Source organism: Struthio camelus, chromosome 1 (assembly GCF_040807025.1).
Source record: "Struthio camelus isolate bStrCam1 chromosome 1, bStrCam1.hap1, whole genome shotgun sequence".
NCBI classification, from domain to species: domain Eukaryota; kingdom Metazoa; phylum Chordata; class Aves; order Struthioniformes; family Struthionidae; genus Struthio; species Struthio camelus.
Genome location: NC_090942.1, coordinates 82,996,473 through 83,022,542, shown reverse-complemented (window position 1 = coordinate 83,022,542; position 26,070 = coordinate 82,996,473). Strand labels below are relative to the sequence as shown.

General features: G+C 42.9%; 1 protein-coding gene across 3 annotated transcripts; it reads right to left on the bottom strand.

The window, feature by feature from the left end:
* Positions 1-13,861: 13,861 nt before the first annotated feature.
* Positions 13,862-25,138, bottom strand: LOC104144425 (homeobox protein NOBOX). Of its 3 annotated transcripts, none has more exons than XM_068953713.1 (6): positions 25,010-25,138; positions 18,501-18,889; positions 17,985-18,255; positions 17,096-17,436; positions 14,849-15,193; positions 13,863-14,252 (listed from the first exon to the last, which is right to left on the bottom strand). In XM_068953713.1, exons 3-6 carry the CDS (start codon positions 18,236-18,238, stop codon positions 14,227-14,229), a joined length of 966 nt encoding a protein of 321 aa, XP_068809814.1. In that variant the 5' UTR covers positions 18,239-18,255; positions 18,501-18,889; positions 25,010-25,138; the 3' UTR covers positions 13,863-14,226. The 3 variants fall into 3 exon arrangements, with proteins under 3 accessions (XP_068809825.1, XP_068809814.1, XP_068809812.1); XM_068953711.1 differs by lacking the exon at positions 25,010-25,138 and adding an exon at positions 23,207-24,505 and having other exon boundaries at positions 18,501-21,541; XM_068953724.1 differs by lacking the exon at positions 25,010-25,138 and having other exon boundaries at positions 13,862-14,252; positions 14,849-15,190; positions 18,501-24,505.
* Between the last annotated feature and the right edge of the window lie 932 nt (positions 25,139-26,070).

Sequence of the window (26,070 nt, the reverse complement as noted above, 5' to 3'; positions counted from 1 at the left end):
CAACCCAAGAGCTTGCAAGATTTCGCAGAGAGAAGCCTAGAAAGGCTTCAGCTTGTAGACCATGATACAAGCAGTGCATCAGCTCCTTTTAACAATGCCTTCTTCATCTGGTTTTCACGGTTTTTTGCACTCTGACAGCTGCTGGCAGGATGGAAGGCAAGGGCCAGGGTAGCCAGCGGTGGTGTGCGCATAGCACACAGTGGTGCAAGCAGCAAGACGGGCCAGGTCCTCTGCACCAGCAAAAACAGGTGGCCAAAGCCACTGCTGCGGAGCTGGTGTGTGCTGTGTGCAGCTCCTGCAGAGATGCACATGTGCAGGCACTAACGTAGCACTGTCCAAGCTAGGTTTTGTTGGATTTCTATGTTTAGAAGGTGGTTTCTGCGTATGGTCAGTATATAATTATGATGATTACATAATGAGCCACCTCTTCGGTTTCTGCTGGTTGGCAACTCTGAGAAAACGACCTAATTTGAACTACCAGCGTCACAGACCTTGAACCTTGTAAAAAGTCACTTTTAAATGAATCTAGCACATCAGGCAGTTGCCAGACTTTGCTGGCAATGGTAAAAATAGATTAGTGAGATTTTCCACTGCTGGGGACAGGCTTCTACATGCGTGGCTGCTGCAAAGTGAATCCACAAGGCAACCATTCACAGCGTTTTGAATGCTTCTCTTCACTCACTGCCCATTTGACGTTCAATAGACGTTCAGACCGAGGCTAAGAAGTGACCTTTTATGGCTCGCTCTTAACATTGACATTTAATCACAAACGTGCCACGCACTGGACTACTGCCCTTCTGCTGCTTTGTTCTACCAAAGAAATCTCTCTCTGTTAAGCCTTGAAACGTCAACATTGATATGGCAGGTCCTGTTAGTTGAAACGCAAGTTTGTCCTGCCCAGTTTTCTGAAGCTGCTGCTCCGTCACACTGTGCAAGGAGGGAGTATGGGCAAGGGGGAGCCTGAGACCGCACAACAGGTTTTTCAGCTTTGCATGAGTGAAGCACCAGGTACAAGTTGACCCTTCAGGTTGCACACCTCACCGCCTCTGCTCATGAAAAGCTGGGGGAGTATTCAGCAGGCCACTCCAAACTCACAGTCCTACCTAGCTGCTGCAAGGTTTGAGGGATTTTTTTTATTTAAAAAAAATTTTTCATTTATTGCCTTGATGCTTTCTACTACTGGGATTTATCAGGCTAGCTGGGATCGAGTCATGATTCTTGACTCAATCTACTTTCAGGCTCTTCAGGGCATAGTGTAAATTTAGACAGCTGTAAAAGTAGCAGTGGATGTTCAACAGAAGATACTGTTTTGCTCCTTCTAGCATGAGACAATCTAATCCATTGCAGTTCTGTGTGACTACTTTATCAGTGAAGAAGACAGGAAAATCGTTATTGTTCAAGGATGACAGCGTGTGTTCCCCTACTTTCAAATGGAGTCCCATCCCATAAGCCAGGCAGGCAAATCCGCCCCCCCCCCCCCCCCAAACACTGCTATGCCTCCAAAGATGCAATAGTCTTTGTGCTTCACAGCAACCTGCGGCTGCCTTTACCAGACGTGAAGGTGGGGAGAGGAGAGGTGGGAAGGGGCAAAGTCCAAATTAGCCAGTACTGTGTGCTTTTCCTCAGAACTGGCTTTGTTAGTATACAGAACTTGCAAAAAATTTTGCATCACAAAGGTGAACAGGGACCTAGCTCATGATCCAGCAGCCAAGGTGAAGAACCCAGCTGCCCCTCTGTGTCCAGTCAAAGCCTTACCTCGGCCATCACTGTATCAGTTTTACATGAGACCTATCTTTTATGTAGCACTTCTCAGGGCGGGGGAGGGAACTGCTCCGTTTTATAGTATCAAGAGACTATAGCCCCCAGTAACCTCTGCTCTTAAAGATTGTATAGCGTGAGAAGATTGTCACTTGTAGCTCATCAACCATTAACATCACCATAAGTACCAACCCTAAAGAGAAAATCTTTCTTGGATTTTTTATTTCTTTCTATTTATTTCCTCTTTTTTTTTTTTTTTAATTTTCCTACAGGCAATGTAAGCATTTCAACTTTGCTTGTGGTACAGGAAGGGATTTCTCCCCCCTTCCCAGCTCTCTAACACTATCCGTCACTCTAGCCTTCTTCCTCCATATGCAGCTGAAGGTTTCCCTATGGTGTGCAAATCAGAAAGGTCCCTGAAAAGAAGTCAAAGTGGCAAATATGATGCCAATGGGTGGAAGAGAGACCACAGAGTCAAATCCCACTCCCCTTTACCATGCTTTAATGGTGAGCAAGTGAGGTGAGTGCACAAGGCCTTTCCCTACAGGAGCAGAATGAGAGCCGTCATAGTGCATGTCTGCCAGCAGGACAACCAGGAAGGTGTATTTTTTGTCCAAATATAAAGAGGGCAAGTGTCTGGGTTTTGGCTCTGGCCTTAGAGCCATTCAGACTTCGTTTTGCCAGTGCTAATAAAGCACCTGGAGTGACACTGCCAGCCTAACTTTATCAGTTATGTTACATATTTTCCTTGCCTGTCATGGTTTTTCCACCAGCCCTCCAGCAGGACCCTCTCTGGCTGGCCTGCTGCTGGCTTCCAATATAGTGCACCACAGGGCAGGAAGCAGATAGGGCATTGCTGTGGTGCAATCATAATTAAGCTGCTCTAAAGTTGCTGTAAATTGTAAAATTAATTTAAAGCAGATGGTGGGCAGAGTCCCTCTTGCCAGGATGAGAGGACTGCAAAGCTTTAAGAGAACTAGGCTCACAGAATAATGTAATTCGGAAAGGACCTACTGTTCAAAGCAGGGTTAGCCATAAGGTCAGACCAGGTTACTCAGGGCTTTATCTAATCTGATCTTAAAATATATCTGAGGATGGAAACTGCACGGCCTCTCTGGGCAACCTGGTCCACTGCTTGGCTGGCCCCATAGTGAAAAAGCTTTTCTTTATCAGTCTGAACTTTTCCTATTTCATCTTATGCCTGTTGTCTCTCATCTTCCTGCCATGCACCTTTGTAAGGAGCCTGGCTCTTTCTTTTTTGGTAGCCTTCTCGCAGGTACTGGAAGGCTGCTGTCAGGTCTCCCAAATCCTTCTCCAGGTTAAACAGGCCCCATAACCCCAGCATCTTCTCATGGGACACATGCTCCAGCACCCCAACCATCTTGGTGGTGATCCACTGAACTCACTCTGGGAAAATCTTTAAATCTTCCACATAGAGCAGGTTCCTGTAGAAAGTTGTAACAGGCATAGCTTTTGTTCAGCGCTTTCCAGGAAAAGCTGTAAGACATGCCCTTTTGTCTCTCCCTTGCAACACACTGACCAATGAGTGGCCAAGGTTAGAAGAACCATAATGATGAAAAACAATAAGCAGTTTTTTGGTACTTTATGGGTTTATGAAGGACAGAATGGCCATGATGAAGGACTTTTTGATTGATAAAGAACAAAACTGAAGGTGGAAATGGGGCAGAAAGTTGACCAGCCAGTAAATGTGCCGCTTGGCGTTGTTGCTTGTCAAGGCAGGGCGACAAGGTTGCTTGTCTTTGGCAGGACTGCTAATCTCATATGTCAAGTTCCACTAGAAAGAGTCAGTTCCTCTCTGCTACAAAGGCTGGCTCAGATCCACCCTTCACTTGGCATTGCAATTTTTAAAGGCTGATTTTGTTGCCATCGATTCTCCTCCCTGATCACGTCAGCATATCCAGTGAGCTTGCTTCCTGCACTTTGTCCAGCCAGGTAAATGCCAGCTATCAAAGCCCTTCCGAGAACGTGCAGCCATTGACAGTGTTTAGCTACACTGTGAGTGAAACGTCCCTCCCTCTGCATTTCTGACAAACACCCCATTTGCTCCCAGGGAAGAAGGTTTCTGTTAAAAAGTTTAAAGGTTTTTTGCTCTGTAAATGTTTGCAACGCATATCACATTTATCTGCAAAATTAGCACTGCAGCTAGTAAGGTTTCATAAGGTTTCTCGACACTTTTCATAATCAGGCCCTGTCATCAGTTCCTTATAACTGCCAAAATTCAAGTGCTTGGGCTAGAATTTTCCATGCTGTCTGTCTCAAGTTGAACGTTTTGTATGTACTGAAGTTTCAGCAAACAGGGTTCTGTCATTCCCAACAATGAGCTTAGAGGAAAAATGCTGTTTTGCCAATGATGTTGAAAAAAAAGGTCTAACAACTGTTTAATTCAAGGACAGCTTCTGCTTTGCAGGCAGTGCCTGAAAGCTGATGGCAGCTTTTGCTTTCTGCCAGAGATATGCCTGTCCCTTTTTTTAAGAAGGAAAAGCACACCAAAGCATAAGCTTCTGTATATTGGAGCTGAATCCACAAAAGGGCCCGGCACCTAAGTGTTTGTGTCCCTGGAACTAAGAGTACAAAGCTCAAAAGCTTCGCCTACACTTGGTCCCACACGCACCTCAAAACCTGCAGATAATCATCAGGCTTTTCCTGGGAACAAGAGCTGTGCTTTAATGCAAACCACATTTCTCAGCCTGGTCAGAGCTGAGTTGGTGGCTCTTGCCTCAGGCTTCTCACGGGAGGAGGTTGCCTCCATGAGACGGTCTATCCCGTATGACTGCTCAGTGACATTTATGGCATAGCTAGAGGGCAGGACTCTGCATAAAACTCCAGAGGCAAATGAGTCCTGTTTTTTTCCCAAAGACATGGCAGGAGGAAGGGCCCTTTTATACAATAGAAACATCCCTTCTCTGCCAAGGGGAACTCGGACCTCCCATCTTTGGGAACTCGGACCTCCCATCTTTCACTCCTGTCTCTCTAGATGATGCCTGAATTACCAGTCTATAAGCTTTTGGTTTTATGCCAGGGGAAAGTGAGCAGGCACTCTCAACCATCCCGAAGACAACCATCGCCCAGGATCATGGCACACTTCTGCCATCAGCTTCTTACGATTTTATGAGGAACTCCTGATGAGCTAAAACCTGAAAGCATCAAGCCCATTGCAGACTGCCACAAAGTGCCCAGGTTATACTCAAATGTGTCCTGCGGTACAAGTCTTTCAGGAATGCCTGCAAATTTCCCTCCGTTCTGGTTTGCTGCCTCGGGGGAGACAACACACGGGAAATGTACTGATTTCATTCAGAGTCATCTTGTCTTTTTCCCCTCTCACCCACAGGCTTTACAATAAAACAGAAACAAACCATATCGAGCAAGACTTAAAGCAGGGCTTGTCCTTAGAAGTGTGGGAACATAAGGCTGTGAATGAAAAAAAAAGCAATCCTAGCCTGTGATTAACCTGCTGTAACCTCATCCAGGACTGCCTCAGTTTGTCCTGGCTGTGAATCACCCTCGTGCACAGATTATTTCCGTAATTCTGGGTGCCTTGCTCTTCAAAGCCCTTTGGCATCATGACCAGCAAGGGAGTCAGGCATTTTGCATTTTTACGGGTGGTGTCCCATCCCAAGTTCTCAGCTATTCATCTCAGGATGGGTTTCAGGTCCCGAGTGGGTAGCCTTGAAGTTGCCCTCTATCTCTAGTCAGCCCTCGTGGTTAACTGGTTCATATATATTCTCTCTGTTTTGTATTAAATACTCTATGACAGATATCACACAATTTTTTTGTAAAACTCCCCGTCTTGGGTGTGTTACCAAGTTCCTACAGAAACGATGCATGACACAACAGTGAAATGCGCCAGGTGCTGGAACAACTTGCTGTGCTGCAACGACGAGAGCAGGTTTTCTCACGCCCAGGGATTCGTTGCCATTCTCATATTGCCATATGCAGAGCGATCTGACGTTTGTTGTGTCAGACAGATGCATGACCACAGTGCAGTGGTCATGGCCCTTCCTGCAGCTGTGGGAAGAGAGATACTAGTTCCAAGAGCATTTATGCATTTTTGTACAATGGCCTTGTTTGTAAGAAAATATTTAGGGCAGCCAGGTCGCTTCATCTCCAGGATACCCACAGTAAGCACAAGGGTTCTGCCACTCATTTGGGCCAATTTTGATTTTTCCATTATTGTTGTTTCAACAGAAAAATGAAGAATCCCAGACTAGCCAACAATCTCTTTGTTTGCGCCAGTATGCGGATCTGCCAGGCAGTGAAGGAGCTAAACACATGTTCCCAGAGTCCTGAGGAAGTGCCTTAACCACTATAGCCATAAATGGGTAAGTAAGAGCCTTCATCTTCACCCAGTCTTCATCCGCGCCCGTTCCCCTTTCTGGCACCATTTTAAAATAAAGCACTAAGCCTTTCCCAGTGCTTACAAGTAGCAGTGTGGCTCTCTGTCCCCAGGAAGACTCCAGCCTCGCGCTGCAGACGCTGAGCGGGTCATCTCAGCAGCACTGCCAGAGCGTGGGGTGCAGCCTCTGAAAGCAGGGAAGCTCCAGTGCCTCGGGCTGAGGACAGCAGTGTGGAGAACATGGTGAACCTTGTATCAGGGGAAAAGGAGCTGGAGACAAGGGCTGGGAAAGTACAGGAAAGGAGGAAAACTGCCGATGGAAGAAAGAGTCAGAACTAGAAACAGATTGGGAAGACAAATGCACAGCGTAAGTGTATGGATAAAGAGAAGTAAGCAGGCAGAGAAAAGAGAGGTGTGGGGAATGACAGGAGAGAGAAAATGTAATGGCCTTGTTACACAGGAACCCGATCACACGATATAAAGGTCTCTTCTAAGCTGAAATGCTGGCCATGTGAACGGGTCTAGCAGTTAGCTCTGTAGGTCAAATAATGAAATTGAAGAATCCAGCCTTTGGATGAAGAATCCAACCTTTGGATGATCACTGTGTGTGCTAATATGACCCCACACGATGAAATGTAGCTTTTGCCATTTATTTAACAAAAAAAAAATTCAAAAACCAAGAGCAGACAAAAAAAGAAATTAAGACTGCGGTCTCAAGTGATGCTAATATGAAGGGCATGGGATAAACCTCTAATTCATGTGCGTATGCATTATGATATAGACCTGTGAGATCTCTCCTTTACTTTTTGCAGGGGATTGAAGGTGGCTAATGAACAAATTAGGGACTTAAGGAAGAGAGGGAATGGTTGGTGTTGCCCTGAAGATCTGAACAGAAGCCTTGCTTCTGCCACCAGGGCCAAAGTGATGTGGGGCAAGTCACACAGCTGGCCTCTTTCTGCGGTCCTCATTTTCTGAGCGTGCTCAGTGCACTTTTAGCTTATTTACTTACACTTCCTTTAGTGTACTTAGCTTTACTGGGGTGCTGGGCATGCATGGCAGCAGCTGAAGTCTATGAGAACCATGCACAGCAAAACATTGCATCTCCTCAAGAATTATGCCTCTCTTGTCTCAATCCAAAGTCAGTTTTTATTTCTGAACTTAAACATTTTTGTGCCTGAGGTCTCAAGCCGTAAAGCGAGAATGTAGAAGAGGATTGCAACAGTGGCTCCTATTTATGCATAGTATTGGGTACCTTAATGTATGCAGGACACTTGCAAACAATACTGATGAGCATCATCAAAATGCCACATGGAAATTATTAACTACTCAGGGAAGAATGAAGATTACATGGAGTAAATACGGCCTCAGTCACACACCACCTAAAAAAGACTTAAAAAACCCCAAATAACTATCTACCTACTCACCAGCTCAGACACGGGTTCTGAATTAAAAATAATTTAATTACAGGATCCCCTACTATTATAATGCATGAAGAAAAGTTGTGCCTTCATTGTAGCATTTCCTAAATTTTGAATGCTCAACTCTACTACCTTAATACTTTTTTTGCAGGTTTTTGACATAACTGACATTTATGCTCTTTAAAGTGTTGTTGTACCCTTTAAAAAGTGACTGTGCAAGGCCTTGTTATTATTGTGTCTCAGTGGCTGCACATCAGATATGTTCTGTGTATAATCTCTTGTTATCTGCCTGCCAGCTCTGCTGCAAGGAAAATCTTTTCCAGTTTATATGCAACTGCCAGCAAAAGAGTCCTGCAGAATTCCATAAGTGCATCTCTACTACCTTGAAGTTCCTTGCTTTATGTTCATAAAATTAAGTTGTGGCTCATAATTTTGTGCAAACACCTTTGAGGTCAAAAAGTGTTCCCGATATAGGAACTTAAATTATCTGATGATGTGCGGATTCAGTTAGAGCACCTAGCGCATTTTACCATGGCTACGTTTGTTTTGCAGAGCTAATAAACTAGACAGGAGCAACTCTTATTTTAGTATTGCATGAGAAAGCATCACATTCCCACAGTCACTTTTCAGTGTAGAATTGGGAAGTTCTGCACTTTTTTTTTTTAATTTTTTTTCCCCCCTGTGTTCACAATCACTCAGCCTAGGAGGGATGCAGAGAGCTGGTGGTGTTCTCCTAAAAACTGGATTCACAGAAGCCAGTCCCGCTGCCTGCTGGTCCACCGAATCAAGCAAAAGGAAACATCACAGGATTTGCAAATCCCCTCGGGACTTAGCTTCCTTCCTCTGGGCTACAGGGAGGCACCTTTCTTCTTTTGACCTTCACAGACTTGACTACCGTCCTTTCCAAACACAATGCTGGTCTAGACCCTTTAGAATAGCTAAGCACTATCTTGCAGAGAGACGCCATGGCTTCATCTCCCAAGGGTGGCAGACCCACATCTCCAGATAGTGCACCCTGCCTGCCAAACTAAGCTAACTTAGGCTTTGGGCAGTCCCTCCATCTGAAACGGCTTCATTTTGCAAGGAATTAAGTCACAGAGGGCATAGAAACAAGCCTGAGCATAAGCCTGAGCGCTACCTGCATCTGGGTGCATACATATGAGAGGCTCCCAGCTCTCCTCTAGCAACTAATTTAATATTTATCCCTGGGCTTTGTGAAATGGTTATTCTGTAGTCCTAGTTCCTCACCACCAGTACTGGACAAAACCTTTGAGAGCATATGCTGTTACCACGGAGCAACTCCCAGCGTCTTTATTGCTGGCTGCCTGATAAGACAGGAATGAATCCAGCTGAATGCTGAGCCTCAAGGCTAAACGTGCAGGGCAAGACAGTTTGTTACGGAAATCACCTCAGCAGTGGAGTCCCCAAGTCCCCTTTTAAGGTAGGAAATCAAACATTAAGGTAGATAACCTGAAAAGTTACTGGAGCCTGGACTGACAGAAGCAGAAAACACCCCCGACACGCTTGCTGTGCTGGCCTGAATTTGAGGGGCCTGAGGATTTCGAGGGCGGTTAGCTGGTGCCTCCGCTGCCACCAGCACAGGGGCTGGGGCAATCACCTCAGTTGCACCTCTCAGAAACTGTTTTTATGCAGTTGCTTCATAACTGCAGTTAAGCAGGACACACATTCCTGCAAGTATTACTCACCCCTCCCCTCCTGCAGACCTGGTTTTGGACCCTGGTTTTGGACCAGAGATAAAACCCCTACTGCACAGAGGAAAAGAGATGGGGATTCCCTTCCCATTTCCTGTCTTTGTGCAGACAAAAGTTTAAAACTGTTTTCAAAGAGGGGGAATGACTCAGTACAGCAGCTGTGACAGGGTGGAGATCCTAGTTTAAACAAAAAAAAAAAAAAAAGGCCAGAGATTTTTGCTTTAAGATGTGTTGGCTGTTACTGAGTCGCCTGTATACAAAAGGCTTTTCTTCCCTGGCCATCAAGGACATGAATCAGCAGGGAACATGCCTTGAGCGGCGTGTTGTGGTGCGGTGCGGTGCGGTGTTCTGCTGGCGCACAGCCATGGCTGGCCTTTGCTCCCAGGGCTCAAAGGGCATGTATTCCCCCGTTACTAGAGGAACATTACACAAACAGGAAGGTGCTTTGCAGACTGGGCGATTGCTGTAAAAATAAACCATGACTGCTCTTCAGAGAACAGCAAACAGAAATTACGGGAGATATTTTCAGCCTTTTTGGTTGTTGTTGCAAGCAGAGAAGCAAAAACAACGCGGCAGGCGAACCAGCCTGCCTGTGTGTGGGACAGCAGATAATGGCAGTGTGTGGCTTCCTTGCATGCCAGCTCAAATTCATGCAAACTCAAAGCCGTGGCAGTGGCTGTGCTCGGCGTCAGCATTCGCAGACTCTTTTTACTAGACTGTTGTTCACAAGCTCAGGATTCTAGTCACAACACGAACAGGGTCACACAACATACCTTTGTGTATCTGTTCCTCCTCCCCCTCTTCCTTATTATTTTCCCTCTCCTTGGCCCTGCTTTTTGCTCTCTGACCTTCTCCCATCAGTGTTTCTGCACTCCTCTCACAGCAGAGAGTACAGTAGCTCAAAATAAGAGGCGCTCGCCACTTCTAATCCCTGTGCGTTACAGCTGGTTTGGGTTTATGACAGCTTCTGGAGCAGCGTGTGGTGCAAGGGAGTGAGCACAAAAGAAGGGAGCCGAAGCCCTTGCCCGAGCCCCCAGGCAGGCAGGCATGACTGCATATATGAACCACACATGCTTGCCCAGGGTGCAGAGGGGTCTCACTGAGGCATGCCTGGTAGTAGGGGAAGAAATCAGGTATAACCCCAGCTTTCCCAGGAGTTTGGGTTGAGGAGAAGCAGCACTGTGCTGCTTCCCTGTTGAAGGGAAGGGAGAAAGGTAAGGAGGAAATCACCTTGCTGCAGAAAAGGCAAGGTGGACAAGGTTAGAAGCTCCCACCCCTAGAGGCTCCTGGGCAGGTTGTGCCTCAGCTTCTCCCCTGCAATAGGCAGCTCTGGAAGAGCTGTGCTCCCTCTTTGCCCGTCTGATGAGATCCATGCGTGCACATGAGACACACAAGAAGACTAAGCAATGCATCTAGCACTCTCTCTGTGTTGGGTTTAAAGTCTTAAACTGTGCATCCTTATGCTATGCATGCTCATCTGGCAGATTTATTATCAGTTCTGAAGAGATGATTAACATTAAGCTAAATTAGATATCACAGGTGTTTCCATACTTGTCAACATTTATCTATGAAGACGTATGATACTGTCAGATAATAGATCTTTTTTAATGTATTGTTCCTATGCTTAGCAGAACAACATGAAGAAAAAAATCAATATTTACCATTCAGCAGTAGATTATTTTCTCATGCTATTTGTGGTAATCCTTATAATAAGCAAAGCAACAAATACCTTGGGAATGTCAACTGTTAAACTGAATAAATGTTGATACTTTCTAATGTAATCCCTTTTACAGAAACTAAGAAACCTGTAAGAATTTTTTTTTCCATGAGCGCTCTCATCAGCAGGACCTGTTTGCAGAAAATAATGTGTACTTGCTGTCTAGGATTCCCCGCAAAAGGTTAACATGTCAAATTTATACTAACTTTTACATCAGCTATTTAAAAGCAGAAGGTGGTTAAACATTTAATTCTGTTAAAATATGCAGTATAGTAGATAGATATGCGTATGTCAGTGTGCTTATGTGCATACTGGTCAGCTGAACATCCATGCTGTGGATAACTGGACAAAATCTGATAGCGACTTTTCTTCTGTGGAAACATACTACAGTATCCTCACTCTCATTTCCAGTGTTACAACAGTGGCACTGAATTAGTCCAATACAAATACATACCTCTACAATTTGGCTTTCCACCTAGTAAAATCTCTTCATTAATTAGGAAAAAACACAGCAATACTTGAGAGCACACACAAATACATCCATTTGCACCCAGTCTGACTCATTTAGAAATTCTGACTACTTTGCTTGGCATTTTCAGTATAAATTACAGTAGTCAGAGGCAAAAAAATTGTCGTTTAGTGTAATAAATTTGACAGAGGAAACACCACAGTCAGAAAGCTACCGCGTCCTGAATTTTAAACATGCCACCCTAACAAAATGAGATTTCTTGAGGCTTAACATTAGAAGTGTAATGAGAATTTAAAAAAAAAAAGGGTAAGATTCCAAAATACCAGGGCAATCTATATTGCAGATATAATAAACAAGCTCACAGGCTTAGGTAAGCTTCTCCTGTGGTATGCAGCCTGGCACAGATCCAAAAGCTGTTCCTGTTTTTCCTTAATGGCAGCACCTGGCAAAAAATACCTACATACATCTAGAGCAGATTAAACCTCGTTTAGCTGTAGTGAAGTCAGCAGAATCACACGAGTGATAAATCTGGCATTCTGCATACCCTCAAGTACCTACTCTTTCCTCTAGTGCATTACACCAGTTGTTAAGTGATACGAAAAAAACGTAAACTAAAAACTTCAAGCCAAGTAAAACTTGGCTAATTTAACGTACAAGATGGAAATGAATCAAACCATTCCTTTCAAACCACTCAGAGATGCCAACGTTTTATCCAAATATTTGAATACAAAAGATGTTCTGTTAAAAAAATGTAACTATGCTCTTTCAATCCCTAAACTTTATGAGATTAAATCACATAGTGATCCTGGGATTCTTCATCCTGGGAAGAACAGGTGAGTTCTCTGCATGACTGTGCTACCAAACAACATCCCAAAGGCATATTTCTAAAAATATGTTTTTCAAAAACACATTTTTTTTTTGTTGTAAGAGAAGAAGTAGGTAAGAGTTGTTGGTTTTGTCCTTTTTATCTTCTGAAATTGTTGGTTTTGGACCCAGGCAAGATATATAACCAATCCTGGCTAAAAAGAATGATGCAGTCATCATTAACAGTTTTCAGAGCGAACGAACCAGTAATTGCAATGAAAACACTCCTATTCACACTTCTTAGAAATACTGGTTTAAGCTGTTCAGCTGTGGGTGAGTGCGAACTAATACACATTCCCTACCATGTTCCCAGCCTGTTACAGACAGTGAGAAATTTTTGCGCTTGAAAATGAAAATTTAAGAATCTCTCATGCAAATCTGCAGATTCATGACATATATCTGTCCCTGATTATACTCCTTACTCTTCAGCAGTCTTCAGCCACTGCCACAGTCATAAATACAATACACAGGAGGAAAAAAAAAAAAACGAAGTGGACCAGCACCATTCAACTCCTGCCAAACCCTCTTCACCGACAGACTGGAGAATTTGAAAACAAAGGCCTGACAATGCTAGACTTATGAGGTACAAGAGAGACACCTAGGTCACTGTTTACATAAAAATTACTCAAGCCTCTCCCTGGTTCAAAAGACAGTGGAAAGACTCAGGGTTAAGCACAGAAGGTACCGAAGGAAATGCACCTCAGCTTCCTGCGGCACAATGGTCTTCCCTCGCAAGGACATAGTGAGAGCTTGGCATACATTTTTATCCACTCTCATAATATATCCCACACATTCAGCTAGTTAGGTTCATTCAGGAACTGCAGCTCCTACAGATTACAGCCATTTGTTTATGTACCAGGGCAAACAGTCTCTTTGCCTCAGTCCTCTGCTACTGCCACTGACAATTGAATTCACAGACATATTTTATGCTTCCTGGGAGGACCGTGTCAGGTAAAGCAGAAAACAAGACTATCATACCAAGATTGCTTACTATACTAGATTACATCTGCTAACACTGCATCCTGATATTCCCATAGTCAGATTTGCAGGACTGTGAGAGAAAAGCCATGAGACCACAGTTATGAAACATCCTATCAGAATAAACAGCGACACATCCTAACAGGATGCAGATGTAAATGCAACGCATACCCCTGCAAACTTTCCACAGATCCTGTTAATTGAGAAAGACGGTAGAGAGTTTAACTCCTTTTGCAATAACTGAGCCACCTCAGAAGTGAACTGTTGGGTCGGCCCGAGAGACGACATTCAAAAGTTATCAACTAGTTGATTAGTTACTCTGAACAGTATAATCCTTAGACATTCAAAATCACCTAAAAAATTCAAAGAGCATGCTGAACCAATTAATAACTGATGGGGATCTTGTTACACTGCTGTCGTTTAATAATAGTTTTATGTTGGAAAAAAAAAAACCCTAAAGGTCAGCAAACACTGAACCAATGACAGACTTCCCATGACACTTCTTGCACTGTCCAGATTCCCTAAAATTAGGTGTGCTTGCTGAAGTTCCTCCCTCTGTTTTGTATAGGTGTATAACTTTTCCTGGGCTCACTTCCCACATATTCCAGGACTCCAGTCATCATGCATGAGCTTGAATTTCTGCCTACCCATGGGACTCTGGTGCTGGCATCAACCCTTTCCAGCCTGCGTGCTTTGCAAGATCTGAATTCAGTATGGAGAATGAAGTCAGGAGATTTGCAAAAAACACAGACCAGAAGCTTTTATTGACTGAAATTTCCCCACTTCTTTTCTCAGCAGGAAAAACATCATGGCAACAAGAAAAAAATTCAACCCCCAAAAAAACCAAAAAAAGTGCTTCTGTTGCAATTAGTATTCTCTTCTTGTCTCTGTTCTTACTTTTCAGAGTCTAAAATGGTAATATTTTCTCTTCTTTTTGTTTTTCTCAGAGCGTAGCATCAGTCATTAGTTTCTTCTTTAATATCTGAAGAAAAAAAGAAAACAGATTCATAATAAAATTTGATCTCAGATAACCCAGCATTACCTGATTTTTTAAAAAAATGTTTTGTTTCAAAAGTAGGAAACTCCAAATAAATGCACTATTTTAAGACATATGATACCTTCCATCAAATCTAAAGTAAGGTAATTTTGTTTCTAGAGGAAAAACCTGAAAAGGGAAATTGAAACAAAACTCTCCCCTTTTCCTCCCCACTTCTTGCTCAAGAAGTTCTGCCTTGAAGAGATCTGTATATGCCTTTTGGAATATTAGGGGAAAAAAGCAGTCCTGTGTAGCCACTCAGCTCACAACAGTAGATGTCTGACAGAGGACAGAATTTTGCCATCTCTTCTACTGACCAGCCTATGAGTGCCTATTATTAAAAAGAGATGAATCTGAGAACCTAGCAGTCAGTAGGCTTGTCTTGGGCAGGGACAGGAACTCCGGGGGAAAAAAAAAAGTTCCATTCCCGTTCATGCCACAGTTTTGATCCCACAGCTGCGTCCAGAGGAGTTACTGCAGCCTTGGAATTCTTTCCTTATCCCTCCCCCTTCTCCAAAGAACTCAGCTGGCCTTTCATTTACCAGCAACGCTCTCTCCTTTCTTGCTGCTGCTGCTCTCTACTTCTCTTTCAGCAAGTGATGTCAACTCCAGCTCCGTCTGGCAGTTCTGATATGAACTCTGGTCTGGTGTTGCCACTCCCTTTGGTTTTCCAGTATGTGGCATGGATCCTACTGTTGTTCCGTTGGGCACTTGAAGGAAATACGGAGAAGAGGGCAGGCTGGGCTGTGTATAGGAAATCTGCTCTGTGAAGTAGTGTCCTGCTGCTGTGCTAGAAAAGGGCATTTGTGAGCCCAACTGATTTGAGAATGGAGCTCCCTGCATATAGAAATCGTTCCAGGGGGCAGCCTGATAGGCAGTGATACCTGCTGAGGAGAAAGTAACAAAGAAAGGACAGAATAATGAAAATAAGGAAGGTAGGATTAACACCATGTACATGTAAAATGTCTACGTTGTGTTCCTGAAAGCACAAAAACACATGCTCAGTGCAAACCAATATTACGCTTACGCCTTAACGGTTTCTGCAACAGAGCAGACACTGCAGGCACATGAAGGTTAACTTTGTTGTTTCCACAGCAGTATTTTTTATCCAGGGCATAGTTCATAGGTAGAAGAACTTGAGAAGTTCATAGCACTGTTCTATTTTGAAGAATGTGATGTCACTTTAGCACAGATGCTGGGTGTATTTAGTGAATTACAGTAAAAAAAAAAAATTTTTTTTCCTCCACCCTACTTGTCCAACTCAGCTCTGCAAAGCGTGACCTGGATGCTCATTCATCACTCTCATGTATTAAACCTGCAATACCACAGCAGGTACATTCTTTAATTCATATATGTTAATCCAGCTGAACTGCTCACTTGCTTACATGCTAAAATAACACTTTAGGGGTGTGTGTGTACACTGCCAGTCCATTTCTCTCCCCATTGCACTTCGGGCCCTTGGCCTCAGTTGTCCACACTGCACAGTCACAGGACCCCTTCCTTGAAGAGAAGGGCCAGGCACTGCAGATTCACTACACATTGTGCTCCAGACAGGAGCATGGAAGGAGAGACTCTGACACTCTGCTCCTGCAGCACTCCTCCAACTTTATCAGTTCTTGCAAGGCTAGCACTTGTGCTCTCATGACAGGCCCCAAGGTATGCAATGCACATTCCTGGCATCATGCTATAAAAACATTAATTTGGTGTGCTGTGACACAGCCCTCTCATTACTTCTGGCACTTCAAACTGAAAAACCACAGAAAATAATAATTATGCTTTACAACAACAGAGGAGAACCAGGCCAAGTGCTAGATAGCATGGGTGCTGCCAAACTGTTCTTGAGAGCGTTAGCCATGAAGACTGTGAACATGAGCCAGCTTGCGCCAACAAACCTGTGAGTCAGACTTCTTTCCCTGACAAGATCCACAAAAACAGTATAGAAATAGGAGTAGCATCTGTGGTCTGAAAACTCTTTATTCCCATATGTAATAAGATGTGAGACAGATTTTTGGACTGTGTGCTTACTTTTAACAAGCCTGACAGTCCAAACAAATAAACTGCAATAGTTATCTTTTGATTTTACTTGGACCTGAACAACTTCAAAATACAAATCACTGACACAGAACAATGAGGTTGACAATGCCATTTTTACCTAGTTACTTTTTAGAAAATAAATTATGTTGAAGTGCTCTAATCTAAGTGGTGTTACAAATTAATGTCAGAGGAAGAAAAAGAATGAAGCTATATCCCTATTGTGTTGCCCGTGTCTCTGACCCTCTTCTTTTGTACGGCCCCACGGTACACAGGTTCTTTCAAAATGGTTTCTTTAGAAGCCCAGCAAAGTCAGAAGCCTATTTTTCCTCACGATCTCCAACTAGTTCACTTGTTGTGGCACTTCTTCCCTTTGCACCTTGGACTCATACCTACCTATACCATAGGCATATTAGTTTGCTCCACAATACACCTCTGGAAAACAAAAATTAGCTTCCTTCCAGATAAACCATTGCAGTACCTGACCTATTACGCATGATAACATTCTCTCTGACATGCAGCCTAAGAAATAACTTCTGAATGAAATCTATGTGTCACTTAGCACTTAAAAAAAAGAAAACAGGGAAATAAAAGGATGGGACATATATATATGTGGGTGTGCATGTATACATACATACATGTATTTGCACATTCCTTTCTTTCACAACCATCAGTAAAATTACTGATCACCCTGGTCCTTTCAGGTATCATACAGTTACTCCTGAGGAGCAGAACACCAAAAGAATTCAGAAATTTACCTGAGCTTCCACTTGGCTGCTCTAATAAGATCTGTCCTCCCATGTGGTTCTGTACATAGCCTTGCATGGCCTCTGCTGCCCCATAGGTTACAACTCCACTGTTGCCAGCTAAGGCAAGAAAAGGTGTATTGGACTCAGCGGATGTTGTAGGTGTGAGGCTGGAGAGCACACTGCTGGGCAGGTGAACTGGCAGATGGTGGAACTGGGAGAGCTGGTGCTGCTGAGGATATTGGGGCAGCTGGTAGGTTCCACCCTGGCTGCTGTACTGGCAGTACGGGGTCTCTAGGCTGGCTGCCGACTCCAGCTGTTCAGGGTAATTGCAGGAAGCTGGGGAATTTGCACTGCAAGCAAGAAGAGAAGTAATTCGGAGATTAAAGTAGCGGCAACAGCTGCAGCAACCTGTACAACCTGTTATATCTCCACCCTGACATCCACTCCAACTCTGATATAATTCCTACCCTCTCTCCCAAATCCCAGGCACAGGACAAGAGTAACAGAAACCACTGGAGCAGAGTGCTATCATAGTAGTGTTCTTTAACAGTCCACATTAGTGAGGACTGCTTTTACCTCTACTCTTCCCACCCTTTAAGCACCCCCCTCCCCCAGCGCTCAGTGCATCATCTCTTAAGGATTCCTTTTCATTGTACTTCTGAACCCTACTTTTGCCAACATACAAGCAGTTCTGACTGCATTCTGGTAAAAGGCATGCCTTTTGTGGGAGCAAGGGTCCTGACCCACTAGGCACATCTTTACATTTTTTTTTATACCCCCTTTAAAGGAGTTTCCTTTCTTTTGTTCTCTAGACCCTCTTACTCCCACATCTAAATTCCCATTTATGTTCCCGTTCTCTTTTTTCATCTCCTTCAAAGACAATCTCATCTGTTCCTACCCTTGATTCTGGACGCTGTAAGTGAAGGTCTCCATGGAGCCATTTTCCTGACCAGACAAGCTGCATTCACTGTTAGGAGTGTCCAGCATCAAGGGAACAATATGATTGTGGGGGTTGAAGGACAGACTGAGAGGGAGGCTGGCCCTGCGGATGGGTGGAGGGCTAGGAAGCCTAGGGAAGCACTCCATTCTGCTGGAACCAAAGTTGCCTTGAGATAGTGGCTTTGTCTGAACTGCTTCACAACGTGACACCATTCCTGTCACTGAAGAGACTGTGAATAAAGAGAGAGACTGTCATACTGTGCTGCAATACTGAAAATAAAAAGGAGTAAGCAGAAGGAGGAGTCACAAGAGTGACAAAAGAGAAAGGCAAGATGTCAGTCAACTAGTGGAGGTTAACTGAGGAGAATAAAAGTAATTAAGTAGCAGCATGGCTGCTGGGAAGCAAAAGGTATATAAGGAGTAGTAACAAGCTCTCTGGAACAGAGGCTGATGTTTATTGGTTAAATAAAATTACCTTCATGATCTCAGTTTCTGCACACTGGATTTATTCAGCTCTCAAGAAACCAGCCAAATGAAGCAAAGCACTTCCTGAAAAAAAGCCAGGTACAATCCCCCAGCCATCTTCCATCTCTAGTGTCCTCTTGGAAGAATGTGCTGCCCAGATTACCCTTTTGAAAGACTTAACTGAGGTTTGAAAGAAACAAAAACATGCCTTTAGAAATCCACTGTCTAGGTCATTTTTTACCAAATTTTCATTCCTGGTTTGGCCTCTGAAGTGTCAATCCAAAAAAGCAGAGATGTCAGCTGAAGGGCCTTGTGAACAAGAAGCTGGGAGATGGAAAATGAAATGGACGTCATTCGGTTGCTAGAGTCTTGTTTGGTGACCTGCCTTCTCAGTCACTGCTGGAAAAGGAGAGAGGAACAGTTTCTTACAGAGAGAGCAACCTCTGTGAAAAGAGGACAATGTAGGAAATGATAAAGTCAGAAAGCACATATGCTGATGATCCAGAATAACAAGTGTACGTAGGAGTTCAAGAAGCTTGCACATATAGGGCAAGAGAACAAAACTGTCTTCTGTTATGCCAAATAGCAAACTATCTCTTTCTCGAGAAGTGTGACAAACAGGTGTGCATGACACAATTTGAAATGAATTTTCAAGTCTGGCCAGGTTGAACCAGCACAAGTAGTGAGCACATATGAGGAAATATCACTGACTGTTCGGGTAGCATTGGTCTACTGCTATGCATTGGAAAGCATTCAGGGAAAGTTAACAGTATGAACAGCTTACAGCTGTAGCCATAACTGTACTCAGTAATCTGCACCCTTGCAGACATACAGTGTAACATCAGATGCACTCCACCAAGGGAGAATCAAAGGCCTTAAACGTAAAACTTAACCATAATACTAGAATGGCAGGCATAAGCAATTGTTAGAGAATTTTGAAATGCACGCTGAGAGAGCTGATAAGGAGATTCCAGTTCAACACCTTGCAGCACAGTTTCTCAGTTTCCCCAGTGTACTGTGCAGTTGTGCTTATCTTATTGTATCTTCCTACATCAAATGGTTTTCAATTCACTGCAGCTATGGAAAGAGGGAATCACCATGTTTCAGTGAAAACTTGAACAGCCCTGACTTGTGATTCATTTAGAAAACTAGAGCAAGTCCGATGATGGCTTCTCAAAAACATTCACATGCCCAGGCAACTGTCAGTGCTTTATTCTTCTATTTGAACATATCCTTTCTCCATGTTGGGCAACATTTGTAATGTACATGTCTTAGGTTTATCTCACCATTTTCTATTTTTTGACAGAACACAGCTCATTTAGTCCCATACAACACAGCATTAGTCAAGACAATAGCTAGTTTCCTCGAAAGTCAAAACGGCTTAAGTCAGAAATGAGGCTGAGCATCTCTTCCAGTTTTTGAAAACCTTCTTTTGCACTTGTTCTAACCATTCTGTGCTGGAAAGTAGTAATACACACAGATGTTATGAAACAGCAGTCAAAACTTACCTGAAAAACTGACCGCATCCAGATAAACCTTTAGTCAAAAATGACAGTAGCATCAGCTATTCTGCAGATGGCCATCATCTTGCTCAGAATGAATATAAGCAGTGTTAACAACATAGCCCAAGAAACCTTTTCTAAACTCTTTCACGCACATTTAGAATTAAGCTCTGTTTTGTGAAATACTTGCAACACCTAGGGCAGATAATCCTTATGGATCATGGCAGTAGAACCATGGGCAATGCACTCACGAGGATAGCATACTCAGCCTCCAAAGAGCTGGTTAAGCCTTTTCTAAAATTTCCTCTGATTTTCAGACCATTCTAAGAAAGACACGGAATGCATCGCTTCTGAGTACAGTAACAAATGAAGTTAGAATAAGCCATTTCCAGAGAAGTAGTATCTGCTAAATATGACACCACTTTTACATAAGACTTCAGCACCTTCTTCAATGGTGAAGCATGTGTTTGACCACTGGCTTGAGATGATACTTACATCTTACAATTTTGTTGTTCTCCCAGCCATTGATGTAGATATCTAAATTCTTAGTAGGTTTTCCACAAAACGTGGGAAGGCAACTGTAGGATTTTTTGTTTATCACTTCCACTGTTTCTGGGTTTTCAATCCATGAGACAACCATAGCAATTTATGGAGATCAATTTAATAATTTGCAGCTTCAGATCTCACTTTTGTCAGTCTCTGAACCAGTCCTGGTGATACGCTGTCTTTTAACTCAAGAGTGGCTATTCTAAGTCTTCAGCTACACAGCTGTCTCCTCCATACTACAGCTGCTTCCTCAGCATCCTGGCACAGATAAGATACCCATTCTTTAGTGCAAAGAGTTTCCAGTGTATAGGATAAGAGTCTTATATGAATAAAAATGGATGTGTACACTTCTCTTGGGATGACTGTGATTTCAATCTTATACCAATACTGAAGCAGACAGAGGTCTATTCTAGAGCAGAGTCTCTAGATCATGTCAAACTTCATGCAATTATTCCCAAGACTTCCATTACATAAGTAATCATCTTGTTATTTGCATAAGAGCTACCAGAATATGCTGGGCCCCTGAAATGCAAAATTAGCCACATGAAGCAAAATACTTCCTGCAAAAGCACCACTGCAGGCAGGGGTGGAATCTTATCCTACAAACCAGAGGTACAGAATGTAACTTTTCTTTCTCAAGGGTCAAATCTAAAGGGGTAAAGAGGCGATAGAGATATAAGCACCTCCCCTGCTCACGAACAGCTTCTGCAAAGTAGACGTCATTAGTTAAATCATCAGTAACCTCATAAAACATGCAAAAATATGCACAAGTGCATGCCTAATCTTGCCTGAAGCACTGCTATAACTGGAAGCTTAGTGTGCATAAGGTCACTGCTCACCTGCAAAAACATGCTGTTGATTTGCATGTAAAAGACACTTCACTGTACTTGTATCCAAACTTTCTGTAACATTAAGGAAGATTCAAGCCTACTCAGAGACGTTAGAAGTTCATCTCTAAGAGTCTCTTCATGCTTTAAGCCAATAAATTACCACAGAAAGAAATCTGTAAGAAGTCTCAAACAAACAAGAGGAGGAACTTCAAATAACTGAAAATATCACAAAAGAATTAAGTACATTAAGTTGTTTAAAACAAGGTAGCTGTCTTGCAAAAGTAGTAGGAAAACAATCCTAAGATCAAAGAAAGCTCAGGTAAGAATTTCTGAAGCAAACAAGGCTCCTGCGGCAAGTTGTGTAGGTAAGACTTGAAAACTGAAGCCAAACTCAGAAGCCACAACTGCCAGCAAGGAAGAGTAAGTCTAAAATAGAACTTGCTAACATTTTTAATCATCTTGTTTACAGAACTGTATAAAAAAGTGGGACATAAAAAACCTCTAGTCAGCCAGAATTACTGGCTAAAGAACAAGAAAAAACATAGGAAAAGAGGGTGCTGAAGGCTCTCCAACGGCGTCAGTTAGCAGATCGTACTGTTCTCAGGCACATAAGTGATTTGCTCGTCCAGCTGAAAGTGGTTCAGCACACTGCTACCAAGAAAAGTGTCCGAATAATCACTTCATTAGGCCACAATCTCCGAACGCAACTGCGCCATTACATACAGGTCAGAGATTAGCTTGATGAAGCCTGTCATTTATTAGCTGTTTCCATAGAGGCCATTCTTTGTACTGAGCAATCGCTCTTGTCTTGCAAATGCACCATGCTATTTATTTATCCCATCTGTTTTTTCAATTTTATTTTGGATTTTATCCTATCCATATTTTATCTCCTTCATTTTGAGATCTTCTAATAAAGAAAACAGGTGGGTCCTGCATGTTTCAATTTGTTAGCAAGCTTTTTTCTGAAGAAGGTGGCTGAATTTGAAAGTTGCATTGCCTTTTATTTTTCTTCCATCTCATTTTATAATTTCATTCTTAAAAAAAAAAAAGTCTGCTTATATGATGCCAGATAATGAAAAAAGCAAGTTTCATCTCTCATGGTTGGGTTATCCTACATCTAATGAGGCAAAGCTGTGACTGAAGCTTTTCCTATGATTAGGCCACGCAGGTTTCTCTCCCACGAGGACACTCTGTACCTCATAACAGTCTTTCCCTCAGAGGGAGCACTAACTTAGATGTCTCTGCTCTGCTCTGGCAGCTATTTTCTTGTAGGAACATAGTATTTTTATGACTTCCACCGTCTGTCAAATTTAACTGGAGTTAAATAAATTTGGGGGGAAGACTAGGTTTAATAAACAGCACAGCTTCTGTGTGTGGCTCCTTAGACACACCATACATCTCCTTCCCCTCAGGAAACCAAGTTTAAAAAAAAAAAAAAAAAGGCAACCCCCCCCCCCCCCAACCATAGTTTGTGTGTATTAGCAAAGCATGTCTCTCTTCTGCAAAGAGATTTAGAAATGGTACTTTCTTTTCAAAGAGATCTCTATCTGGAAAGTATTTACCAGCTTTAGTTGACGCAAATAGATTTCATTACTTCTTGCCCAGCAGAACCAGCATGATTTAAAGAGAACAAGGGGAAGTCTGTTTCCTCATATACATCTAGCAAAACGAAGTACATTCTAATCTTCACACTTACGCCAAATACTGAAGATATATAGTTTCAGACAAACTGTGCAAGCTACATGTACACTCAGTAAATGCAATAGGTGACAGTCAGAAGCAAGTTAAAAGGCCTCAGGGAATAAGAACTCAGCTACGTTTATCACTCATTTTCTCACATAGGCAGTCCATTCTCAGGAACATTCAGTTGCCTTTTTCTTCCTTACACATTGTGCAAAAAATTCAGACAGGACTTTTCTTTCTTAACAGAAGGATTGTGTTTTCCATGAGTGCAGTTGTATCCAGTGTGCAGATTCCTCAGAAGAAAATGTTCAGTACAGATAGATGACAAGATCACAGCCCTGAATGAAACTCTAGGTGGGAGCATAGCTGAGGTCTGCTCATTTTCTCTAATAGACATATCCTCTCTCAACTAAATAGCATGTCTGCAGATGAACTTCAGGAACCAGGAGAGTTCTGCAGACAAGTGTAGAAATATAAGCATATTTGGTTTGTTTTCTTTAAATGAATTATTCTTCAAAATCTTGGTCTTTATCTAATTAAATACAGGAGACAGACTGCACCGTTTCTTCATTTTGGGAAACGGTGGATTATTCAAACACTTTGACTATGTTTACTCTGCTGCAAGAAGATGTGGAAAAACTGCAGTTAATTGAATTACAGTTGAATTGGTTAAACAGCTCATAGAATTGACTTAAGTGGTCCTTGCCTTGAGATTATTTATGACAGCCAAGTTTAAATGATAGAAGTGCTGGATTACAGTATCAAGAAATCATCACAATTAGGTATGTTTAGTTTAGATATCTGTTTTTTAGAATTCTAAATTTGTTGATACAGTTTTATTGTTGCTTTCTACAGTGCCAAAATATTTTGTAAGTTTTCAGTCCTATTAAAAAGTTGAGTCATATTAAAAAACGTTTTGCACAGAACTGGCCTTAAAAGTAACACCACTATATGTTTAGCATACAATAAAAGGACAGAAACGAGAGCATGAAATTCAAAAGAATGAATAGTACTGAAGAGTAGGAAAAAAAACCCACAGCTGTACTGTGTGTCAGCACATCTATTGCTTGGGATATCCCTCCCTAAGGAAGTGGTGAAACCCCCATCATTTTGAAAATATTTTCAAGTCATGCCAACTTGGAAAACTAAACATATATAAGAAATGCTTCATGGAGCATTCCTGACTCCAGGGAATGTTCTGGTACTCCACAAATGAATACGCAATTGAATAAACCCTCTCTCGTCGGCTGCCATGAATCTTCAAGTTTAATTACAGCTCAGGTAGAAAACTGATCCAACAGCACAGCTCTCTGACTTTCAACAACATTGCAACAGGAATTAAGTTCGGCTTAAGAGCTCAGACAATCTCACTCCCTCAAGGTCTTGCACAAAATAGGAATCTGCACTGCCCATTCCTAGTGGCTAGAGAAGTCAAAGAGCCTCCCTGGGCAGATGGAAAGCTATAGGCTGATCTGAGGCAGGCTCTACAACCCAAGTAGTTTACACAATGCACCTTCTTCACACAGCTTGCTCTATTACAGGTTGTAGCCAAAAAATTGTAATCTAGGCGAGAATATGCCACAAAATTGCTGGAATAATACTTCCATCATCATTCAGAGAAGAACCTCCAACAGTGCCAGCATCACATAGCTATTACAGAAGACTGCCCCAATCCTGCATCCCTATGGAGTCATATTTGGAAGTCCTTGCTAGGCTGTGCTAGATCATGAATGGGTAGGGACTGCAAATTTGTCTTCAGTGTTAGCACAGGGGTTCCACCCAGCATAGCTGGTAACTGGATTAGCATGGAGCTGTTAGACCTAGTGTCACTGTTTGGACTGGTCAGGGGGAAGATGACTCGCAAGACTTTCCCAAGGGTCTTTGGGAACCTACCAGCGCTACCAACCAATCCTGTAGTAACTATCAAAACACCTTATATCTACTGACATGGGTCTTACCTGAGGAGGAGGCAAGCGGTGCAGTGTGTCCACTGAGCAGGCTGGAATAGTTCCCAGCTGTAGTGTCTATGCTCAACATGGCAGACTGGTCATGAGCAATGTCAGGCAGTGGAGGCATGGGCAGAAGAGGTGCCCTGGAGGTGTACATAAAGAGCATGAGCAGAGACCAGAGGACAAGATGAGACATTATCAAAAAATATACACTTTAACTCTCCTATAAGGGATGAGCCCTAGATCACTAGCAGATGGAAGAGGAAGTGCTGGCTGAATTACAAGAGCAAGGAGAAGCAGTGCAAGGGATGTTGTATCAAATATTTGGATAAGCAGTCCCAGGTCACTAGTGGCAGAAAGGACAGGTGACAGGGACAGGGCAATGAAATCAGTCAGGTGGTCTCCTGTCTTTCATTCAGTTGGATTTTTACACTTCATTCTGTTCTCTTCTCAGGAAGATTCTAACTCCAAGTTGCCATAAATACCTCCCTCAGTAAGATTCACTTCTTCCCTCCCTCTCTGCCCCCACTTGAAAGACCATCTATCTTCATACACTCCAATTTTTCCGCAACATGAACTTCCTCCTCTCCTCTGCAAAGGCGCTAGCTTTCATTTCTTCAGATAAACCCATGTCTTTGTAAGACTGATTTGAGCAAGCAGAAATTCCATCATCAAAGGAAAATCTATGAACATGGAGAGCAAGGTTGACAGAGAGACTAGGATGAAAGAATTCCCAAGCGTACACACAAAGGCTCTGGCAACACATTCCTAGAAACTGAAAATGGAGGTGTAATCCAACAGAACTTTCCTATTTCATCCTCTGCTCTCTATATGTCTTCAGCAGAGGGATTTCAACATTTTTACTTCAGAACTGTGCTGCAGGTTCATCAGAAGCCTTCTTACAGGGCTCACTGCAATCTGCCTAGACATCTGTCAGACTGGAAAATACAGAGGAGGAGCTACCGAGGTCCAACTCAATGGTCAGCTCTCAGTTGCTTAAACATAAAGGGGAAGAGGGACAGGAAAATATTTCACTAATTAGATATTTACTGTGGAGGAAGGAAAAAAAG